This window comes from Ciconia boyciana, chromosome 8, assembly GCF_034638445.1.
Source record: "Ciconia boyciana chromosome 8, ASM3463844v1, whole genome shotgun sequence".
Taxonomy (NCBI): Eukaryota; Metazoa; Chordata; class Aves; order Ciconiiformes; family Ciconiidae; genus Ciconia; species Ciconia boyciana.
The window spans coordinates 36,375,241-36,394,977 of NC_132941.1; the positions used below are offsets into that span (position 1 = coordinate 36,375,241).

At 46.9% G+C, this 19,737-nt stretch overlaps 2 protein-coding genes across 2 annotated transcripts in view; both read right to left on the minus strand.

Moving 5' to 3' along the window:
• CHAT (choline O-acetyltransferase) overlaps positions 1–12,353 on the minus strand; it is a 29,716-nt gene extending 17,363 nt beyond the window's left edge. The window contains exons 1-6 of the mRNA XM_072871021.1: positions 12,291–12,353; positions 9,991–10,182; positions 7,676–7,794; positions 6,189–6,242; positions 3,305–3,485; positions 2,150–2,327 (exon numbers count right to left, since the gene is read on the minus strand). Of these exons, the coding sequence (XP_072727122.1) occupies positions 2,150–2,327; positions 3,305–3,485; positions 6,189–6,242; positions 7,676–7,794; positions 9,991–10,182; positions 12,291–12,353 (787 nt within the window). The remainder of the gene's footprint in view (positions 1–2,149; positions 2,328–3,304; positions 3,486–6,188; positions 6,243–7,675; positions 7,795–9,990; positions 10,183–12,290) is intronic.
• Positions 12,354–17,710: 5,357 nt separating this feature from the next.
• On the minus strand, positions 17,711–19,306 carry SLC18A3 (solute carrier family 18 member A3). Its single transcript, XM_072871503.1, has one exon. The coding sequence runs from the start codon at positions 19,304–19,306 to the stop codon at positions 17,711–17,713; it is 1,596 nt and encodes a 531-aa protein (XP_072727604.1).
• Between the last annotated feature and the right edge of the window lie 431 nt (positions 19,307–19,737).

A 19,737-nucleotide genomic window follows, 5' to 3' on the forward strand; every position in this document is an offset into this window, starting at 1 on the left:
CCTTACAGAAAGAAACAGACATGTCCAGAGAGCTGATCAAACACTGAAAAAATTATCATGTAAAGCAGGCAATGAACTGCACAAGAGCTCATGAACCATGACTTGGGATGGAAAATAAATATTTGCAGAAAGAGTTGGAACAGAGGAGAAGTGTGAGAACAAGCCTAAAGCCCTGCAAGACATTTCTTTTCCTTCTTCCTTTCTAATGCAGACAATAGCATTGAATTGGCCAGTCACCTTTTGCTTAGTTGGGGTTTTTGGGTTTTGTTTTAAAAAGGAAAATATCAGAAGACAGTTCTGAATCAAATTCAGATATAGTATGCATGGGACAGCAGCCCCTATAGCAGTAAGAATTCACTTCCTGTACTTAGGAGAGGGAGTTAGTTCTGCAGCCTGAATGCAGTTAAAATACTGAATGTGTTTATAAATCAGTGATGGCTGGGTTTATTACAATTTCTTTGAAATTTTTTCACCTAGACGACCTATCCTCTACTTGTAGGTCTATGCAGGGCCACGTATATATGTCCTTCATAACCTCTGCAAAGTGCTGTATAGGTCTTCTCTGTCCCGAAGCATCCTCTCTTTCCCTGCCCAGTACAGAACAGTTGTGGAGTGACCCCTTCCACCTCACACTGCTTCACTAGAGGCTTTTCTCTTCCTCTGTTAGTTATTGTTGCGTGAACGTTTCACCACAGGTAAGAAAGAAAAAAGGGCTGTTAATAATCATGTATCCATGTGTAACAGCAATGCATTATACTATATAGAGGAGCTGTGCTAATACGAGTGGTCTAGGATGGGATTCCTGCTTAGATTAGAGAAGGCTCACATCATGGTGCTATTTGCTAGTGCAGAATCCGTTTTTTTCAGCTGCATAACTGAGTTGGTTTGCTTCCTCATTAAAAAGAATATTTCAGCAAATGCCAGGCAATCCAAAAACACTATAGGGATGGTTCTGCTAGTTTTTGTTGATCTGTCTTTTTTTCTTTTGGATGATGTAGGTTTACAAAGATGATTTTGCTGCAGGTTTCAAGGTATTCACTATTTTACTTAAAAGCATGGCATGAAAATAAATGATTAGGTTTTTATCTCAGTTTTCATTAAAATAAGGAATCTTTTTTTCTCCTGTTTTAAAAGAAAAGATGGGGAGGGGAAAGCCTGAAGATGAGACTGGTACCACGTAATAATGGCCAGGACTCTGTGTGTGTGTGTGTTTTTATCTATATAAAGTTATTATAAGCACAGATAAACTTGAATAAGAAAAGGGAAGATCTTCCTTGGGATGGTAAACATATTTTGAGACTATTGGCAACTCTTGTATATTCCAGGGCATCGGTAAAACAGCAATATTTTCTGTAGCATTGTTGAACTGGGGATAAAGAGATGAGTTAACATTTTTTTCAGGAGGGAAAAATGAATACCTAAGTCATCTAAAATGGCAAAAAGAGGACATTTACATCACTTAGCTTCAGGGTGAAATATATAAGGTATGAAGTGACAGAGGTGACTAATCCCACCCTTTATTTTCATCTGTTTCAAAGTCAGGCATTTGAGTCCAGAATCCAAGACAGCTAAATGCTGCTTGTTGTTGGAAGAGAGAGAGAACTATCCCCACATAATAATTGGTGTTACCTTTCCTAGATACTTACTTAAGATTTGGATGAATCGGCCCTGGTACTTTCTATTTTTCTCCATTGACTAGAGACAGTACACAGCTAGATTCAATAGGTGTTTAACTTGTAGATGCCTTTGTTAGATGAGATGAAAAATGTCTAATAGTTGCCAAAAGCTAAGAGGATACATCATTCTTATGGGTACAAAATGGATGTAAAGAAAGAGACAAATCACAAAATCCGATGTAATGTAATTTATGTGATGAAAAGCAGAGAATGGAGTGAGAGCTATTTACATGGCATAACACTTGAAGATACACAGCCAAAGGGTCAAACCATATCTGCTGCTTCCCTGGTAACACACATCTGAACACTTACAGGTATTGAGTTTCCTCCCGCTAGAAAAATTGAGCAGTGAGGTTGCACATTCAGTCCTATATTTGCTGTAATGTTCACTCCCAGCAAAGAAAGGCAATGATGGTGAGGAGGAAGAGGAGGAAGATGATGAAGAAGAGAAAGCTGGGATTGCTGCTGCTAACCTTTCATAAGGATCGTCCTGGCCTCTGCCCATTCTGTTCTTCCGTCTGTTGTCAGCAGGCCAATTGGAGGCAGCATTTCCTCTTCATTCTCTGCCATTTTGGCTATCTTTCGTAACTGAGTGAAAAGATCTCCCTCACTGAGACGACGGAAATTAATGACAACATCCAAAACAAAAAACTGCAAAAAAATGACAGAAGTCACAAGAACAGTCACAGATGGGTTGGACCCTTACTGGTCCAATATTTTGCTTTCGCCTGGGTAGGTGTTGAGATGCTGAAGTCCTGCGTGGAGAGCCAGGCCTGCAGGCAATGGAGCACAAAAACACTGGGGACTGGCCCTGGGCTCACCTCTCCTGTGTTTTTACACCAGTGTAATGCCAGTTGCTATAGGGGACTTACATTGTGTGTTGGGCTCAAATAAAACATACGTTATTTGAATAAGCTTAACCTGAAGAGATAACATCAGGAAGTATGTAAATAATTTCCATGGTATTATTTGTTTTAAAATAACCTAGAGAACTTCCCATTGAGGTGAAGAACAGGACTTCCTGGAAAAGGGACCACTGGGATCTACCCCTTCATTCCAAGGGGGCCTGCAGGCACGGCTCCAGTACTACAAAGTCGAGCTGGGCTATAAGGTACTCTGCCAAGCCGATATCCTCTGCTGCTCGACGGCATTTATTGGTTGGGGCAGATTCAGTCTAACTCTTCGGTATTTCTGCCTGCACCTGTGCTAACTTCTTCAGGCATAGCTTAGGCCCCCCTACATGGGATGGCGGTATATATGCCATGCGTTGTGTGCCAATACTTGATTGTCAAGAGAAGAGCATTTCCAGCAAATGCACTCTAATAAGATTATTTTTCTCTGTGGTTTCATCTCTGTTTAATAAACATTTTTGTTTGAATGAGAAAGCAAATGAATTCTGCCACATTCCTCCTTTCTGCATCACTGTACTTGGAACAGAAAGTGGGCTAAGGACAAAAATGCTGCAGAAGCATCTTTTGGAAATACTGACAGCAAATGCTTGGTAAGAAGTGAGCTCATACGTAGCACGCTAATTGTGTTTCTGAATAGTGATTACATTAGGCTCTTCTTGAGTTAATTTAAGCAAACTAAGAAATATAGAAAGGTATAAAAAAAGAACACTCATTTACCTGATTGTTACAAGCAACAATGATGTGCTCTGGTTCTGGCATTACACTGCTTTTCTGGGCCACGAGGGTATCTTTGGTATGTCCTGGAAGACGATAGGAAGAAAAGAGTCCATAGTATTGCTTCATACAGAGAGGATGACCAGACAGCTGTCCACGAGCAAAATCAACAGGTAAAGCATGGCTGGAGGGAGAGAAGGAGAAAAACAAAGCCAGAGGAAAAGAGGGGAGAGAAGGGAGAGAGAGACAGAAAGGAAAAGAAATCTAATCTGTCCTTTGTTCTGTTACAATTAGATCAGGTATAACACAAATTGAATAATAAAACGAGATTACAGTATAAGGGAAATAGATGAATTCCCATACCAAAGTTAAATACATCATTCCTGGCAGCTTCATGCATATTCGTTAAGCAATTGCATTATCATCTAGTGGAAATGGAAAGAATAGCAGGTCACAAGCAGCTTTGCAATGCATGTGGGAAGCCTGCCTAGATGGGACCATGGAGACTTTGCCAGGATGGAAGTCAGCAGAACAGCTGGAAAAGACATAGCACCTTGAAAAAAGTACTGATGAAATTCACTGCAAATCACAGTGGCCCTGTACTGTGCAGAGTGGTTTGAGAGTGTGTGAGACAGCCTTGCCTGATGAACAGGAATGACTGGGGAAATACAGAGGGCATTTCTGTTTTCCACAGAGCCTCACTTATGTGCTAATCCTTACTTAGACCTATGGGGAAATAAGTGCTGAAAACCTATTCCCTTTTTATTGGAAGGCATGTGAAAACACCACCTCCTAAAAGGCTTCTTTAGTGGCCAGAGAAAAAAAGGAGTTATCACAATTATGATTATGGATTGTAAAATATCCCACTGACACTGCAGCACAGGAGATAATGGTGCTGTCGCTCGGGAGAGGCTGCAGAGACCACAAGAGGAAGAAGACCTTGTGGTGAAGAGGCTTTCCCTCAGCAAAAGAGGACTAAGCTTCCAGCCTGCCAGAGAGGAGCAGGGGCAAAGAAGCACACAAGGAGGGTTACCGTCATACGGCTGATACGGGGTAACATTTTATGCTAGTTTATCTTGTTTAACTGTCTCTTTAGAACTGTTGCAGTTCTAAACCAGGGATACTCACTCTAGTTCCTGGCTCTTAAACTGTCTGTATCACTTATTTCCTTGTACAGGTACTTAATTTTTTTGTTCCTTATCAGCAAAACAGGGTTATTAGTGTTCTCCTTCTCCCACATTTTGCATAGTGCAGAAATCCTCTTATATTTAACAGAGTTTTAAAGAGCATCTATGATGATCAAAAATAGTAGAATAGCATGGTAGATTTAGATGAGAAAATGCGTAATTATAGCAGTTAAGAAAGGGGTTATTAACTCTGACTGATGGCACCAGAAAAGCTTGTACTGATTTAGGAGATGTCTGTGTAAGATCTTACAACTCTTTTATGTGAGCAAGTTAGGCTTTGTTTGAAATATTTAGTCCTGGCAACTGTATGGAATATCTGCACAGTTAAAACTAAATGCCTGGGTTTGGGCTGGAATATTGTGCATCTGCATGTGGGATGATCCAAGAGGAGCTAGCAGTACACTCGCTGGTAGAAGTCCTTAACAGCAACAAGGAACTGAAAATGTTACAATTATGGTGTCCTCATAATTATACAGGAAGGGTGACAAGCAAACAGTAATATGAGGACACAGTAGTGAGGATTTAAATGATTATTGATTTAAGGCAAGCAAATCTGATCACAGGGGTCTTTGGATCTAGAGTAGTGGGGTCAAAATAATAAGAATTTAAATTATTCTTTGTTTCAGCAATGTGGTTTCTTTATCTCATCTCAGATGCTGTCACATAAAGATGCAATGAACTACGTTAGTATGCAATAGTACTTCACAGCACGCCAGTGCTGGTGTATGCAGTTGCATGGCATATCTTGGACAAAAGCACGTGTTCTTAAATAAGTACCTCTTCTATACTTTCTGAGTAGCTGTCAGACTTTTGAAGTGAAAAATCAAACAGCCTCTTCCTCCTTCTTTTATCTAATTCATAGATGATAGGGACTTTGTTGTTTGAATATGGACTTTGCCTTCCTCATCCAAATAAGTGTTGGTTAAAGCATATCACATAGGCCTCTTGTATTTCCAGACAGGAAAATGACCCCTTCCCTGCTATGATATGGGGTCCATTGTGCTTGGTTCTCCACAGTTTCTATTCTTTGGGGAGCAGTGATTTCAGCAGTAAACTTGGAACATACTAGGTGAGCTTAAGAAGTGCTATGTAAAATGCTGTTACGAGCTACCTCATACATGACTTAAGAATCATGGATTTCCCCTGTGTTTATATACAGAAGGTAGCAATGGCATAAGTAACTTCTTATTTTTACTAGCCACTGAACCAGCCTGTCTGTGGTGAGGCTTCCTTCTTCTGGTGGGATGTGCTACCTCCTTTTTTGGGGGAGGGAAGTGGGGGGCTGATGTTCTAAATGGAGGGGATGCAGCACCCTAGCAAGGTGTCTGGTGCCAGGGAAGGTGCGCAGGCTGCGTAACGGCAGTGCTGCTGCTCTTTGGGTCTGGGGAGCACAGACTTCCTGGGCTGTTCTCAATAGCTTTGTTAGGCAAATTGTGCGTGTCCTTTGGGCTGCGCTGCACGTGCTAGGGTGATGACTACTGGGCATCAAAAAGGATCCTTCTCCAACCTGTTCAATTGCAGTAATAAAGCAGAAAGCACACAAAAAATTGCTGAAGCGCTTGCCCTGAAGCATGCTGGAGCCCCAGCCCTTCCAAATGGTGGAGAGGTGCAATGCAGCCTGATGTTGGGCATGTTAGAGCACCCTTGAATCAGAAGCCCTGCGGATACTCAAGCAGCAGCTCTCCTTCCAAGCTACTTACGTGTCCAGTAAAGCTTTATAGTCTTGCACTCCTGAAATGAGATTGGCAGCAAACCTGCAAGTAGCAGATAGAAGTGACATCAGCCTTTTGTCATTTGGCAACACTGGGCTGTTTCTGAGAGACAGAGGAGAGCCTGAATGATTGATGACACAGCATAAGGACAGAAAGTCTCCTGGCTTGGCAAGAAGAGCCCCCCACCCCTACCCAAAAGCTAAATTAATTCATGTCAAGAGAAATATGAAATCCTAGAGATGGTCCCTTCAAATGGTTAAAAAGACTACCACAGGAGGAAGCCTGAAAGCATTTATTTAGAGAATGGGAGCAGAGGCTGAATATTTAATAGAATCCTTAACATGGGTTTCAATATCAATACTCATAAGCTGTCCAATTTATTAGAGTACTTCCTGTCCTAAGCAGATATTCTTTCTGCAGAGCTGTGGACAGGTGTATTATTTCCTGACACTGCCCATTTGCACAGTGTCTGAATGGGAGGCTCTGAGAAAAATATTTTCTGATTAAAGCACATGCATTAGAAAATGCAAAGTGGAGGTTTTTCAGAAGCTGTGTGCACAATAAATTTAGTCACTAATGAATGGGAGCATTTATAGTTATGTTTAAAGTAAAAAGATACATTGGCTGTCTATGCAAAATGTTAAAATAACACGTATCGACTTCAAGGTTCTGGCTGTTTTATAATAGCATAAATTCACATGCAGTTAATTCTTTCAGTAATGAGCAGCTAGAGAGTGCTAAAAGCAAAGAGGAAAATTGCACTATATGAAGGTAGATTTGATCTGGTTTACTGTTTTAAAAGGAGAAAATGTTTTGGCAAAGGCTGAAGAATGGAATCCTGTTCTAAGGGTGTCTGGAGAGGTATATTCTGTGCTTGGCTACTTGCTTACGTTTTCACTTTTTAAATGATTGTAATTGCCCACAACAGCTCAAAGGAGAAAGGTCAATTCAAGGCTGGGAAGGATGGGCCTGAAGGAAGCAGTGTTCTTGGGGAGGAATGATTTCTGAATTCTTATTCTTAGATCCCCTGTGTTTCTGGTGCCCTTTTGTGCACCTGAGAGGGACAATGTAATGCCAGCATGGCCTTTTCAGTTTGCAGGGTGGCTACGAGTCATAGTGACAGCATGTTAAAGACTGTTTTCCTTTAAACAAGGTGTCAGAAATTAGTATTTCCTTTTACCATCGCCAAATGGTTTGAATTATACAATGAAAAGCTTTGCAAATATTCCTTTAAAAAATTATAAATCCCATGGCATTTTTTTTCATGCAATAAATGTAATAGTAATGACACTTTCATTTCCGAATATCAGTATGAGTAACCCCAGAAACACTGCCCTCAGTCAGGAGGCCTAGTAGGAAATAATTTAATGGTTACAGCCCTTATTTTTTAATGAAAGTTGATTGTCTTTTTGCAAAAGCAGTACATTTAAAATATCCTTTCATTTAGCAAAAGCTGCAAAGTCGTAGTACATTACCTCAGCTGGTCATTTACATCCTTGAAATACTGACGAGCAAAGATAATTGCTGGGCTGGAATTGACTGGAAGAGCTAGCCGGTTGTTGAGGTACATGTCATCCAGCCAGTAGTTATACACCTAAGGGAAGGGGACATGAAATCTTCAAGCTATGAATAACATGCGGAAAGGCAGTCTGGGGGTGAGGGGAGGGTGCTTGGTGCTCCTGGTGTCGGGCATGGGCTCTGATTAATGGAGCTGCTGAGCATTTTCAGTCTGGGCTCTGTGACCTCAGCTCAGCTGAAATCAGCCACAATTCCATAATCCTATTTTTCAATCAATAGCAATTTACAGTGTGTTCCATTAAAAAGTAAACAAGCTCCATATTGTGGTGGTTTGGGTATTTTGTTGTTTGCTTCTCTCTACAACAAAAAAATGTTTGAGTACAACATGCAAACTGCTGTCTCTTGAATAGTGACTGGGATATATTTAAGAGATGGACAGAATTTTACTAGTGATGGCTTTCCTCAGGGGTCTTCAAATATTTGTCAATGATGCCAGGATGCTCTGTTGTTAGCCATCAGATACTGTCCTGTAACAAGACAGAGTGGGAGAAGAATTTCCCGAGCCTAATGGTTCAGTCCTGCAGATGGCACGTGGATAAGGCCCCAGGAGAATTCCCTCTGTGTCCACTGACACAAATGCAGATTACTGATGCTTGACCCAGACAGACACACATATTAAAATTCTAATCATTTTTATTGAAAACACAGATGTATGGTAACCACATTCCTTTATGTCTGAGCAGAGTTTGAAGAACCATTATTTGGAAAATGGAGGCTTTCATAAAAAAATCAAATGGTCTTTCTGAGTTTAGTAGGCATGCTTTGCATATAGTAACTGTAAACAACAATGAAATTATGCAAAAATAATTATGAATGCATGCATCAGTTGAAAAAGTTTTCCTCTGAGATATTTCATTGCTGTTAGAACAGATGCTTCCCCCACAGTCTCTGGAGTCTTCAGGAGAACAGGCTAAAGCTGTACTCCTGGCAAGTTAAATTCCAAATAAAAACATTTCTAGTTTATCTTAAGAATCAGGTATTGAATTTTAATAACCAGTATTTAAAGTTGAGACGTTTCAGAAAACGCTTATACGTCCTTCCTCTGTAATTTTCATGCTGTAAGTGGTTAAATGAACAGTTGTCTCCTGGAACGCTATTTGTTATCCGGAACACTATTTAAGCGATGGTTAATTTAGCCACCAAAACCATGAAGTTCTATGATCAGAATAACAAAACGAGATCGGGCAGCATTTAGTGGAGCCCTCAGACTGTGGCAACAAGTAATTCAGAAATGAAGCACTGCTTTTAAAATAAAAGCACTGCCAGTACTGTAGCCTTTTTTTGGAACTATAGCAGCAATTTGATGGAGTTTTCTTGTGGGTCACATAACTGAAAAGTTAAGGGAGAACCACACTTCACTGACATCAGTAGCAAGCCTGCAGGATTTCACTGAAACCATGAAACCATTCAGTGTCTCTCTTCCTTGCTGGGATGGAAGGACTTCAATAAAATCAGTGTTTCTAGTTTCCAGCTGCCATATTCTAACATGGTTAATGCAGGCAGGATGAACTGTGACTTTGTGGAATGATAAAATCTATTCTTTCTATGGCTTATTTAATTTTCCTGTCTTGGGAAGCAAAAAGCTGGACTTTTTTAAAGGCTGAGGTCTCAGCATGGTGTATGTGATAGATATATATATCTATACACGTGTGTGTTCGGCAAAGTAATACTTCAGGGTAACTACATCGGTATGGTGTGACAATGAATGGCAAATAATAGTTTAATTTAAAAAGAGTAATTCCTATCCTAAAGTATTCCATTCCAGAATAATTTGACTGGATCAGAGCTTTGGCTAGATGGATATGCAAGGCATTTCTTATGGCCCTATCAGAATGCATTTTTCATTTTAATAAAAACTCTAAATCCTGCTATTAAAGGAAAAGGAAGAAATTACATCCAAAAAGGATGTAATACAGTGCTTCGTACAGGTAGAGCTGATACCTGTGTGCATGCACCTCAGGTGCGTGAATTCCCTCATTTATGTCAACAAACTGTTGATCTGAAAACATAACAATGACATGGATTTTGACATCATTTGAAAATTCTAGCCTAGTATGTCTGAAATACTCATTCCCTTTGGTACAATCTGATGTGACCCCTGTTTGCATTGACCCACTGAAAGAAAGCAGTGATCACATCTAGAACATCAAAAGAGTTTGTAAATGACCATCATCCAACACAGCAGTTATTTTTCCTATCTGCATTTGCTTACCCAGTTCCTTGTCTTTTCCCTTCTTTCCTCGAGGATTTGCTGCAAGGATTCCCCCAGACCTCCTGCAATTCCAAACTGCTCCACAATGACCTTGGTCTTTCTAAATTGCTCCTCTGGCACCAGGTGTTTCATGCATTGTAGGTACATGCGTAAGGTCTGTTGCAGTGGTGGGACTGGAAGTTTTGGCACTGCCTAATCATTAAAAAAAAAAAAAAAAAAAAAAGAGATTAGCAAGTAATTCTACTTGTTCCCAAACTGTCCTCTTTTTTTTCTTCTTTTCTTCATCTGTTGCTCATTAATAATTGCATCCCTTTTTTATCCATTTATTCTGTTTTAGCAGTTGAGATGCCTGATTACTGCAAATGTAGTTGTGTGACTTCAGTGGAGTTTCATTAGGTCTTAAAGTGCCTGGATTTTAGGACATAGTATGCAGTTGTATGCAATACTGAAGCAGTGGTACCTCTCCAGTAGCTCTATTTGTAGGCCTTTGGCCAATAAGGATTTCAAAAGGCCAGGAAACAAGTGGAAAACAGGAGAATATTCCTTGTAAAAATTCTAGAAATCCTAGAACAAACAGGTAAATAGGCATGATGCAAGCATATAGTCTGAGCTAGACTCTAGGAAATCTTCAAATACATTAGAGCATAATAAAATAATGCATTAAGAGAAGGTATTTCATTAGTAAAGAAGTGCATTTAGCTTGTGATCAGTAAAACTGTGGGTTAATACTTGTCTGATTGGTAATATGACTGGTTATAAAATCGCAGAAATAGAAAATGTGCAGGTCTACCTGTTTATTAGCACTGATTACATACAATCTTCAATAAACCTGTGTTTTACCCTGCCAAACCTTTGCTGTCAGCCAGTCTGGAACCCTCCTAGAAGGCTTGATAAAACATTTCTGTTTATACTTGCTTTATCCTTATCCTGTTTGGAGCAGGAAACCAATAGTATCTGGGAAGAAAACAATCTCATGCTGTCCATGCAATTAAGCTTCCTTTGTGTTTTAATGTAGAATTAACCAAGTGAAGTGTAATTAGTAATTTAAAAGCCAGAGAAATTATGGAGGCAGTGGGAAAATCAAGCAAGCAGGTAATCCATGAAAGACTGGGAAATTGCAAGAGGCTGTGATGCTCTAAGCATGGTTCCTCAGGGAGGTGTGCGTGTCTCCCAGTTGAGAAATGGTCATCTAATTCAGCTGTGCTTGTCCCTTAGTGATTAGTGTAGATCATAAACTTTTGGAGGGTTTATTTATCTCATTTGATTTTTGCCTGTCTCCTAAAGCAGGTAAAGTTCAGATTTTTTTACAAGCTCTTGATGTAATAGACACTCATTTTCACAGGATCACAGGACCATAGCGTGATTTGGGTTGGAAGAGATATCTGGCAGTCACCTAGTCCCACCTGCTGCCCAGAGCAAGGCTAGCTGCAAACTCCTTTGCTAGTGCATGCAGGGAGGGAGGGGGTGGAGGAAGTGCTCCGAACAGAAGGCAGGGAGTGGGTGTCCTTTGTGCACAAATACCAGCTCTGCCTTTTGACATCCACAGAAAAGTCAGTGCCACATTACGTTTCCCTATCTAGAAACCAAAGATTTCAGATACTCATAAAAAGTGTTGTAGGATTACCTGTTATTAATGGAAATGCAAATCCAATTTAGCCTGTAATGCACCCTGGATCTCAGAAATAAAAGAATGTAATTCTACAGTTTCAAGCTATGTTTAGTCAGGGCATATCTCTTCTGTCATTGATTTCTTGGTCAGTGGAAACAGATGTGCCAAATAGTATTTCTTTTTGATACCTGGCTTTGGCCCTATCTTTCTGGGTAAGGTTACTGTACAGTTCATGACTCTGCTTAGGAAAAAAGCTTTAAACCCAAGAGGTTGACTACTTATAGGCATACACATCCAGCATCTTTTAAACCAGCTTGAAAATGAATCATATGTGATAGTTTCATAGTTCTGTACTATTAAGAAATAATTACATGCCATCTCTGTCTGTGTAGTAATGCATCTGCTGTTGTGTAATAATATTTCACTTACGGGAATTCTTCACAGGATGTTGGGAGGAAGAGTGTATTTGGATATGAGAAGCACTAATGTTAGATCAAAGTTCCTGATCATAAACTGCTGCAGGATAACTAGTGTTCCCTGAAATGAAGAAATCAGCTCTGGGACAGAGCTTGGTTTGCAATTATTATATTAATTTACATTAATTTACAGCATTAAAAGCTGTTAAGTCATCTATCAGCAATGGGGTTTTTTTTATTTTTTTCTTTTTGTTTTCCCAGAAACAGTCACTTACTGTATCATCTTTACTGCATGTATCTTTCTCTTTCTTCTGCATGTTTTTTTCTAGGACAGGCATTCCTGCATTTCTTGTGATATCTTTTGTTGAAGGCAGAAATTGAAGCCTCTTGGGGGCACTTATGGAGCCTCACGCCTCAGTTCTGGAAATAGAAAAGATTTAAAGTCCAGTCAGTACCCATTATTTATAACCAAAATGTACATGGGGAGTATTCCCTGCGCAAGCATACGCAGAAGCTTCAGAATGCAAAACTGAAGAGAAATAGAAGTACAACGTTCAAAAGTAGCTGAACTGAGCCCTGTGGAGATTGTTCTGACATTCTGTTTGTCTCATTTCGCTATAAATTTCTTTATCCAGACCTATCTGATGCACATAAATGGTCCCTTCTCAGCATGGTTTATTTTGTCACTCTAATTTACTTCGCAATGCATTGTGCCGTGATCTGCACGCTTTGTATTACTGTTATATGTTAGCTGGAGGAAAGAGGTGACTTTTCTTTGAATGTACTTATGTCGACACAGGCAGTAGTAAGGTTGCAGTTTTCTATCTAAGGATGTCATCTGTCCTCCCTTTGCCATTCTATATGAAAGCACCACAGTCTTTAAATGTATTTGTCATTGCACGGTTCCATGGGCACAGTGAGGTGCTGTCATCTCCGCATTAAAGATGCGGAAGCTGTGGAAAGGAGCTTGGTGGAGACCTGCCTTTGCCCCCTGCAGGCTAGAAGCTCACAGGGTGCCAGTGCTTTGGGGCACAGCTCTGGGCTGGGGGACCCTGTGAGCCTGCCTAGGCTGGCAGGCTGGCTGCGGGAGAACTGGGAGGGGTGGCATACGTTGCATTTGAGCCGCTTCACACAGCAGTCTTTCCAAGTAGCATATACCTATCCAGGGAGATGGCTTAACTTGCCAAAAGTCACAGAATTCATCTGTGACAGAGCAAATACTTCCACTTGTGTGTCTCTGGTATTGTGCTTATCCTGGTTTTCACGTCTAAAGATGCCTCTTACTCCTTTTCTGTACAAGAATAAGCTATATGGCACATGTATTTCTTCTGATATAATAGTGCCCACACCAAGCAGTTGTCCTTCAATTACAGTGGTACAGCTAAAGCAGAGTAAGTTCTATGTGTTCAGTCAGGTCTTGACAGACCACAGGTTTTTTGTTTTTTTTTTTTTTTTAAATTACTTTGCACTGCATGTATGCAAAATATAAAAGACAACATGTGTTGACTAAGTAGAAAAGAACGTAATATTTCCTTTATGAAACCCTTGGGACTATACATTTGGGGCACTTGAACTATTTCTACAGCAGCTTTTAAGAACAATTTGGATAAAAACCTACAGTGTATGAAAGTGAGATTAAGAGTTTTGTTTAGCCATGGGCAGGGATGGCTGTGCATTATTCCTCTCCTGAGGAATTGGCTTGGCTATTCCAGCCTTGCGGTTTCAGCATGGCTCTGCCAATGTGTACGTGGTCACTGACACCTCGTGTTGATCCTGTCCTCTCCCTGTCCTGCACTGGCTGCCAGTGGGGCCATGTGCTGTGAAGTAGGTTGTATAAGGTTGAGAGATGTCCCTGGGGCTCTGCAATGAGCCACACAGCAAACTCGTGTTGATCTGTCATCTGCTCATGATTTCAACCCAGGTAAGAGACTATTTCCCTCACGGAAAGGCCACATTAACCCGCTGCACTGCTCTGCTCCCTCTCGTGTGCTACACAGGTCTCATCACTTAGCCATGCACTCTATTCCTAGCAACACAGGTTCAAAGCACTTCAAATAATGGACACGTCCTGTGTAAGTCTAGGAAGACTGTGGGTTGCCCAATTGTTTATGGGCTGGCCTCAGCTCCCCACCTGTGTTCAAATACAGAGCAGCCATTTTGTCTTCAGAGCCCCTAAAACTGTATTCCCCTAAAGGAAAAATCCTGCTGGTATTCTTCGCACTGGGACTTTTGTTCTTTCTTTCCTTATGTTTTTTGTCAAACTGCAGTACGGAGTCACACCAACTACAAGTCCATACTGGCTCTGTGTCTGTGGGAAATGCTACTAATAAAACTCACATATCTGTAAAACCAGCATGATAAAGAGTTGGGAGTGGTATCCTGAACTGTACTTTTCTCTGTTATGGGGATGAACTGAGGCTTTGTCTCTGGTTCAAGCGCTGCCAGCTTAGCATCACACCCAATCCTATGTTTGCTTAATAAAGGACAAGGAAACTGACACAAGAGAAAATCCTGCAGCAATTCAAGATGACTTCAAAGTTGCTTGCTGGAATGGCTGTGAGGTGCATTGTGGAAGTTATTAGGCAAAAAAATTAATCCTAGCTGGTTTTATTTACAGCCGGCTTATCTAGAGGGCCAGGGTGAGCAGCTTAGCAGGGTGGCTGCAAGTCACAGCAGGCTGGGGAGCCGGGTGGCCTTCCCCACAGCTCAAAGCAGCAGCTGAAATCCACAACAAAAGGCACCGATCTCTTCGTTAGCAGATAGCAGAGAAGGACTGAAATACACCCATGTGCTTATACTTGAGTTCTCTGTACGTTGTGGGCTCGGGAGGCAGCTTGCGGTGTATAGCGTTGTTGGGGCATTACACTCAGCCCTCATCTGTTCATCCTCACTCTCCGTGTTATCAGGAAGATAAGCTTAAAGTTCTCGGGAATCTATGCTTAAAGTTAAGAGGAATGTATGCGGTATCAGGAATACACGTGTGAAGTGCGCACTGCTGCGGCCGTTGACATTACGAGAGGAGCCAGGAGCCGCCCTGTCGCCTGCCGTGAGCTCCCTGCGGGCCGCAGCACCGGCCAGGCCCGTCGGGGAGCGCTCACGCTCCGCCGGAGGCTGCCGGCGCGCCCCGAGACCTTCCCACGCCTCAGCCCCGGGGCAGCCCCTTCCCTCCCGGACGGCCCGGCGCGGCGGGACCCGCGGGCGGCGGCAACGGGGCGGCCCCGTGGGTGCCGCCGGCGCCGCGGAGTTTGGCGAGGGGAGCCCTCTCGGCTCGGCTCCGCGCCGCGGGACCCGCCGCACCCGCTCCCCCGCCCCCAGCCCGCGGCTTTCCCGCCCCGGCACTTGCAGCCGCGCCGTCGGGGCCGCGGGAGGCGCGGGGCGCGCAGCCCGCCCGCCCGCCCGTACCTGCTCGTCGGGGCGCTCCGGAGCGGCTCCCGGGCGGACTCCCCGCGTCGCGGCGGCTCTGTCCAAGGTACCACCGCCTCCTCCGTGGCCAGGTTCCCTCTGGGCGGGGGCGTGCGGAGCGCGGCTCGTCCCCGCCGCCGCCTGGCTCCTCCCCGCCCGGCGCCGCCCGGCCCGGCCCGGCCCGGCCCTGCCCGCCCCTCCCGCTGCGCGCAACAGGCGCTGCCGCCCTCCCTCCGCGCCCGGGCCGCGCCGCTCTTGTTCTGCCCCTTCTGTAGGCTGTGTGCGCCTGGCGGTGGCACCGCCGCCAGCTCGCCCCGTGCCGGCCGTGTCCCGGGAGGGCGGGCGGGAGGAGCCGGGCAGAGGCGGGCTCGCCCGCGCCCTTACCGCCGTCGGGGTCAGCCGAGAGGCTCCCCGGCGGCGGCGACAAAGGGAGCCCCTGAGGGTTACAGCTCTCGGTGACGCCGCGTTGCCACGGGGGTTGTCTCCAGTGTCGAGCAGTGTCGCCGTGGGGCACCTGCGGTTCCCGAAAGCTCCGTGGCCTAACAGGGCGGGCGGCGCTGCCAGCGGGCTGCCGGCACCACGGCCGAGAGGGGCGGCAGCCCGCGAAGGGGCGGCAGCGGTCCCGGTACAGGGGCCCGGGCTCTGCGGGAGCTGCCCTGGGGCCGGCAGCGGCTCCGGGGCGGTGGCAGCCGCGGAGCGCGCCGGGGCGGCGGGCCAGGGGAGGCACCGCTGTTGCCGCTTTCCGCAGCGAGCGGCTTAGGGGAGCGGGGCTCAGCTCCTGCCGCGGTGGCCGTGGCTCCTTCGCCGAACGCGCCGTGCCGCAGCCCCGCCGTGCCGAAGCACCGCCGCGCTGCTCTCCTGAGTTCTGCGCCTCGTGCGGCAGGAGCTGCGGCGCGGCGGGGCCGCGCGTCCCGCGCAGCTCCGCGGAACCGACGGGCGGCTTCTCCGCGTCTCCTTCGCGGCGCCCGGCTCCCCAGGGACGGGTGGAAGCCCTTTAGTAGGTGCTGTGGCCGTTTATAGAATTTTTTTTCCCCCTCTTGAGATGATAAGTAATCTATTTTGTTTCCTAATGAGCTAGGAATTTAAATAAACGATTTTGTTTCATATCAAGATAAATTTACAGGGCAAAACATGCATTCGGGTTCCATTGTGGTTGGATGGAAAGTTTCCACTTTTTGCAAAGGTTTGAATGAGGCACTTCACCCATCTTTTGTTTTGTTTAATCCCTGTCGGCTACACTGAGGTGGGCACGTTGCAATCGGGGCAGCATGCAGCACCAAGAAAGGCGTTTTCCAGTGTCGTGTCTCTAAACTGCTGGTCATGTAATTTTTTTGAATATTCGAAAATTGAAATTCATGACTCTGGGAATTAAAATTAAATTCGCGTGAGAATACGAGGAGCTGTTTTTAGGCGATCGATAGCATGTTTGCAGTGTGATGTTGTTTGCTCGGACCCCTTAACATATGTTTTGAAGAATGAACGAGAACATTTTGTACCAGGGTTTTCTCCTAGGCGATTTTGGTAACCGATGAGGTTTGTGCTATGAGGAATTGTTACCGTAGGGGTTACACTGAGTGCAACAAGCTCCCTCCCTAAAGCAGCCCTCAACAATGAAACAAAGACAATCAATCCCCTTCAATTCCGTTTATTCAGACCGTATTACTCTTGTAGTTTGGACTTCAACATAATACAGCATATTGCACTTACCAGAGAGCAGCACAAGAGAGAGAAAAAAGTACAATACTTCAGTTTATTCCCAAGGAAGAATAAGCTGTTGTGATAGTTGTTGCTCTTCTTAAATATATGAAACCAACTGAAAATCTAAGTATATGTACACAAGATTTACTAAGTCCCTGAATATGCCATTCGAAATTTTACACAGACTTTTTTGCTTTTCTTATATTTTTTACAGAGATATACAGTATGTCACACACAGTTTCAGCTTGAGAAAACTTTGCACAATTATACCCCAGCTACAAGGCTGTTGGTTTTTTTGTTTTGTTTTGTTGGTGGTGGCTTTTTTGGAAGGATCCCCTCCAGATTTATGCCAATGAATATTCAGATAATCTTCTTCAGGATTGTCCCCCTGTTCCCCACCCCTTCCACCTTGCCAGAACGCTGAAGGAAATACCGATTAAAAATAAGTCTTAGAAGAAGAAAGCCATTACATCATGACAAAGGTTAAACTGTATATATTGCACATTGGTACAGAAACATAACTCTTTCATCCCGCCCTTTTCCCTCCCTCCCACACACCCCTCCTCGCTCCCGGGGCTGGGCCTCGTGGAGGAACCTAACTGTACTCATAGTCTGACGAGTCCTCCTCGGACACCCCTGTCAGGTCTCTGTGGTAGGAGTCCATGCCGTTCTCCTCTGTCTCGCCCACTGGCCGGAGGCTTTTGCCCATGCCTTTGCGCTCCTCCATTTTGATGGTGTCGTAGAGTCCCTTGGGTCCTTCTTCAAGGAGGATGTTCCTCTCCGAGTGAGAGGGTTTCATTTGGCAGACGTTTTTGAGGAAGAGGAGGACAGGGGCATAAAGCACGTTGGCGAGCCCCATGCCCAGGTTGAGCTGTACAAAGCCCATGGTGTGCACAATCTGGCCAGCCACGATGGGCCCCAGGGCATATGCCACAGAGTAGGAGATGTCTGCGATGGCGTAGACGCTGCCGTAGACAGAGACGTGGCGCACATCCACCAGGAAGGCCAGGGTGGGAAGCAGGGCCGTGTCCACCAGGGCGATGCCAAAGCAGATGCCGCAGAGGGGAACGACGACCTGCCCGAAATTCCTGCAGGCCGGCACCAGGCAGGAGCTGGCGCCGATGATGGCCATACCCAGGGCCCCGTAAAACCACTGGAGGTGGGGGTACGCGGCGGCCAGCCGGACGGTGACGTAGACGCCCAGCACGTGGGGGAAGAAGGCGGGCAGCCAGGTGAGGCCCACCTCCCACTCGCTGGCCCCCATGGACTCCTCCATCCAGTTGGCGATGGTGGGCTCCAGGAAGGCCAGGGGGATGTTGCAGGTGGCCAGGGCCCCCGCCACCACGGCGATGTAGGGGTCGACCATGAGGCGGTGGATGGGGGTGCCGACGGGCATGTTGGCCCGCGCCCCGGGGGCGCAGGGCGGCGCCAGGGCCAGCAGCAGCAGCCCGTCGAGGAGGCAGACGCAGGCCAGCACCAGGAAGGGCACCTGCTTGCCGGCGAACTGGTAGAGGACGCCGCCGAAGGGGGGGGCGGCCAGGCTGCCGAAGGAGATGCAGGCCAGCGCCGTGCCCAGGGCGCGGCTCCGCGCCGGCTCCTCGGCGTAGCGGTCGGCGATGAGGGCGATGCCGGCCGTGTCGGCGAAGGCCGAGCCCAGCCCCTGCAGGCTGCGCGCCGCGAACAGCGTCGCGTAGTTCTCCGCGAAGGCGAAGGTGGCGGTGGAGAGGAACATGACGGCCAGCCCGGCCAGCAGCGGCGCCTCGTAGCCCACGCGGTCGATGAGGGTGCCGCTGAGCGGGTTCGCCAGCAGCTGCAGCATGGCCTTGGAGGCGAACAGCACCCCGATCTGCACGTCCTCGTTGCCCCCCGCCGCCGGCGGGTACCGCGCCGGCAGGAGGCTCCGGTTGCCGCCGCCGCCGCCGCCGCTCTCGTTGCCCCCCGCGGGCGCGGACGGGCCGGCCGCGCCCCCCCCGCCGCGCATGGCCGCGATGTAGTCGGGGATGATGGGCACGATGACCATGTAGAGCATGTTGTCCAGCAGCAGCGCCACGCACACCACCAGCAGCAGCAGCCGCCGCTGCCGCCGCGCCTCCCCCATGGCGGTGCCCAGCCGCCGCCGCCGCTCGCCCACCGCCTCCGAGAGCCGCGCCACGGCGGCCCGCGCCCGGCCCGCGCCCCCCGCCTCCGGCATCGCCGACATCGCCCTCAGCGCCGCCGCCGCCCCGCCGCCGCCCGCATGGGGCACGACGGGGGCGGCCCCGCCGCCTCCGCCGCCCGAGCCGCCGCCGCCGCTCACCTCCCGGCGGCCGCCGCCAGCCCGCGCCGCCGCTGCGAGGCGGCTCCGAGGGGCCGGCCCTCCATCACCACACTAATAAGCGCCGCGCACGGAAACCCCACCCGCCCCCGCCGCCGCGCCGGCCCCGCGCCCCCCCGCCGCCCGCCCGCGCCCCGCCCCGCCGTACCGCGCCGGCGGCGACAGCTCTGCCCGGTCCCGGTAAGGGGGCTGCGGGGCGGAGGTGCCGCTGGTCCCTGCCGCCCCCGGGGGTGTGCCTGGGGGGCGGCGGGGAGGCGGCCCCACCCCTGAGGCGGGGGCCCGCCGGCAGCTCTCGCCGCCCCGACGGT

What these genes read in the sequence shown, in the direction of transcription:
- SLC18A3 (XM_072871503.1), bottom strand. Translation starts at nt 19,306, where the DNA reads ATGCCGGAGGCGGGGGGCGCGGGCCGGGCGCGGGCCGCCGTGGCGCGG.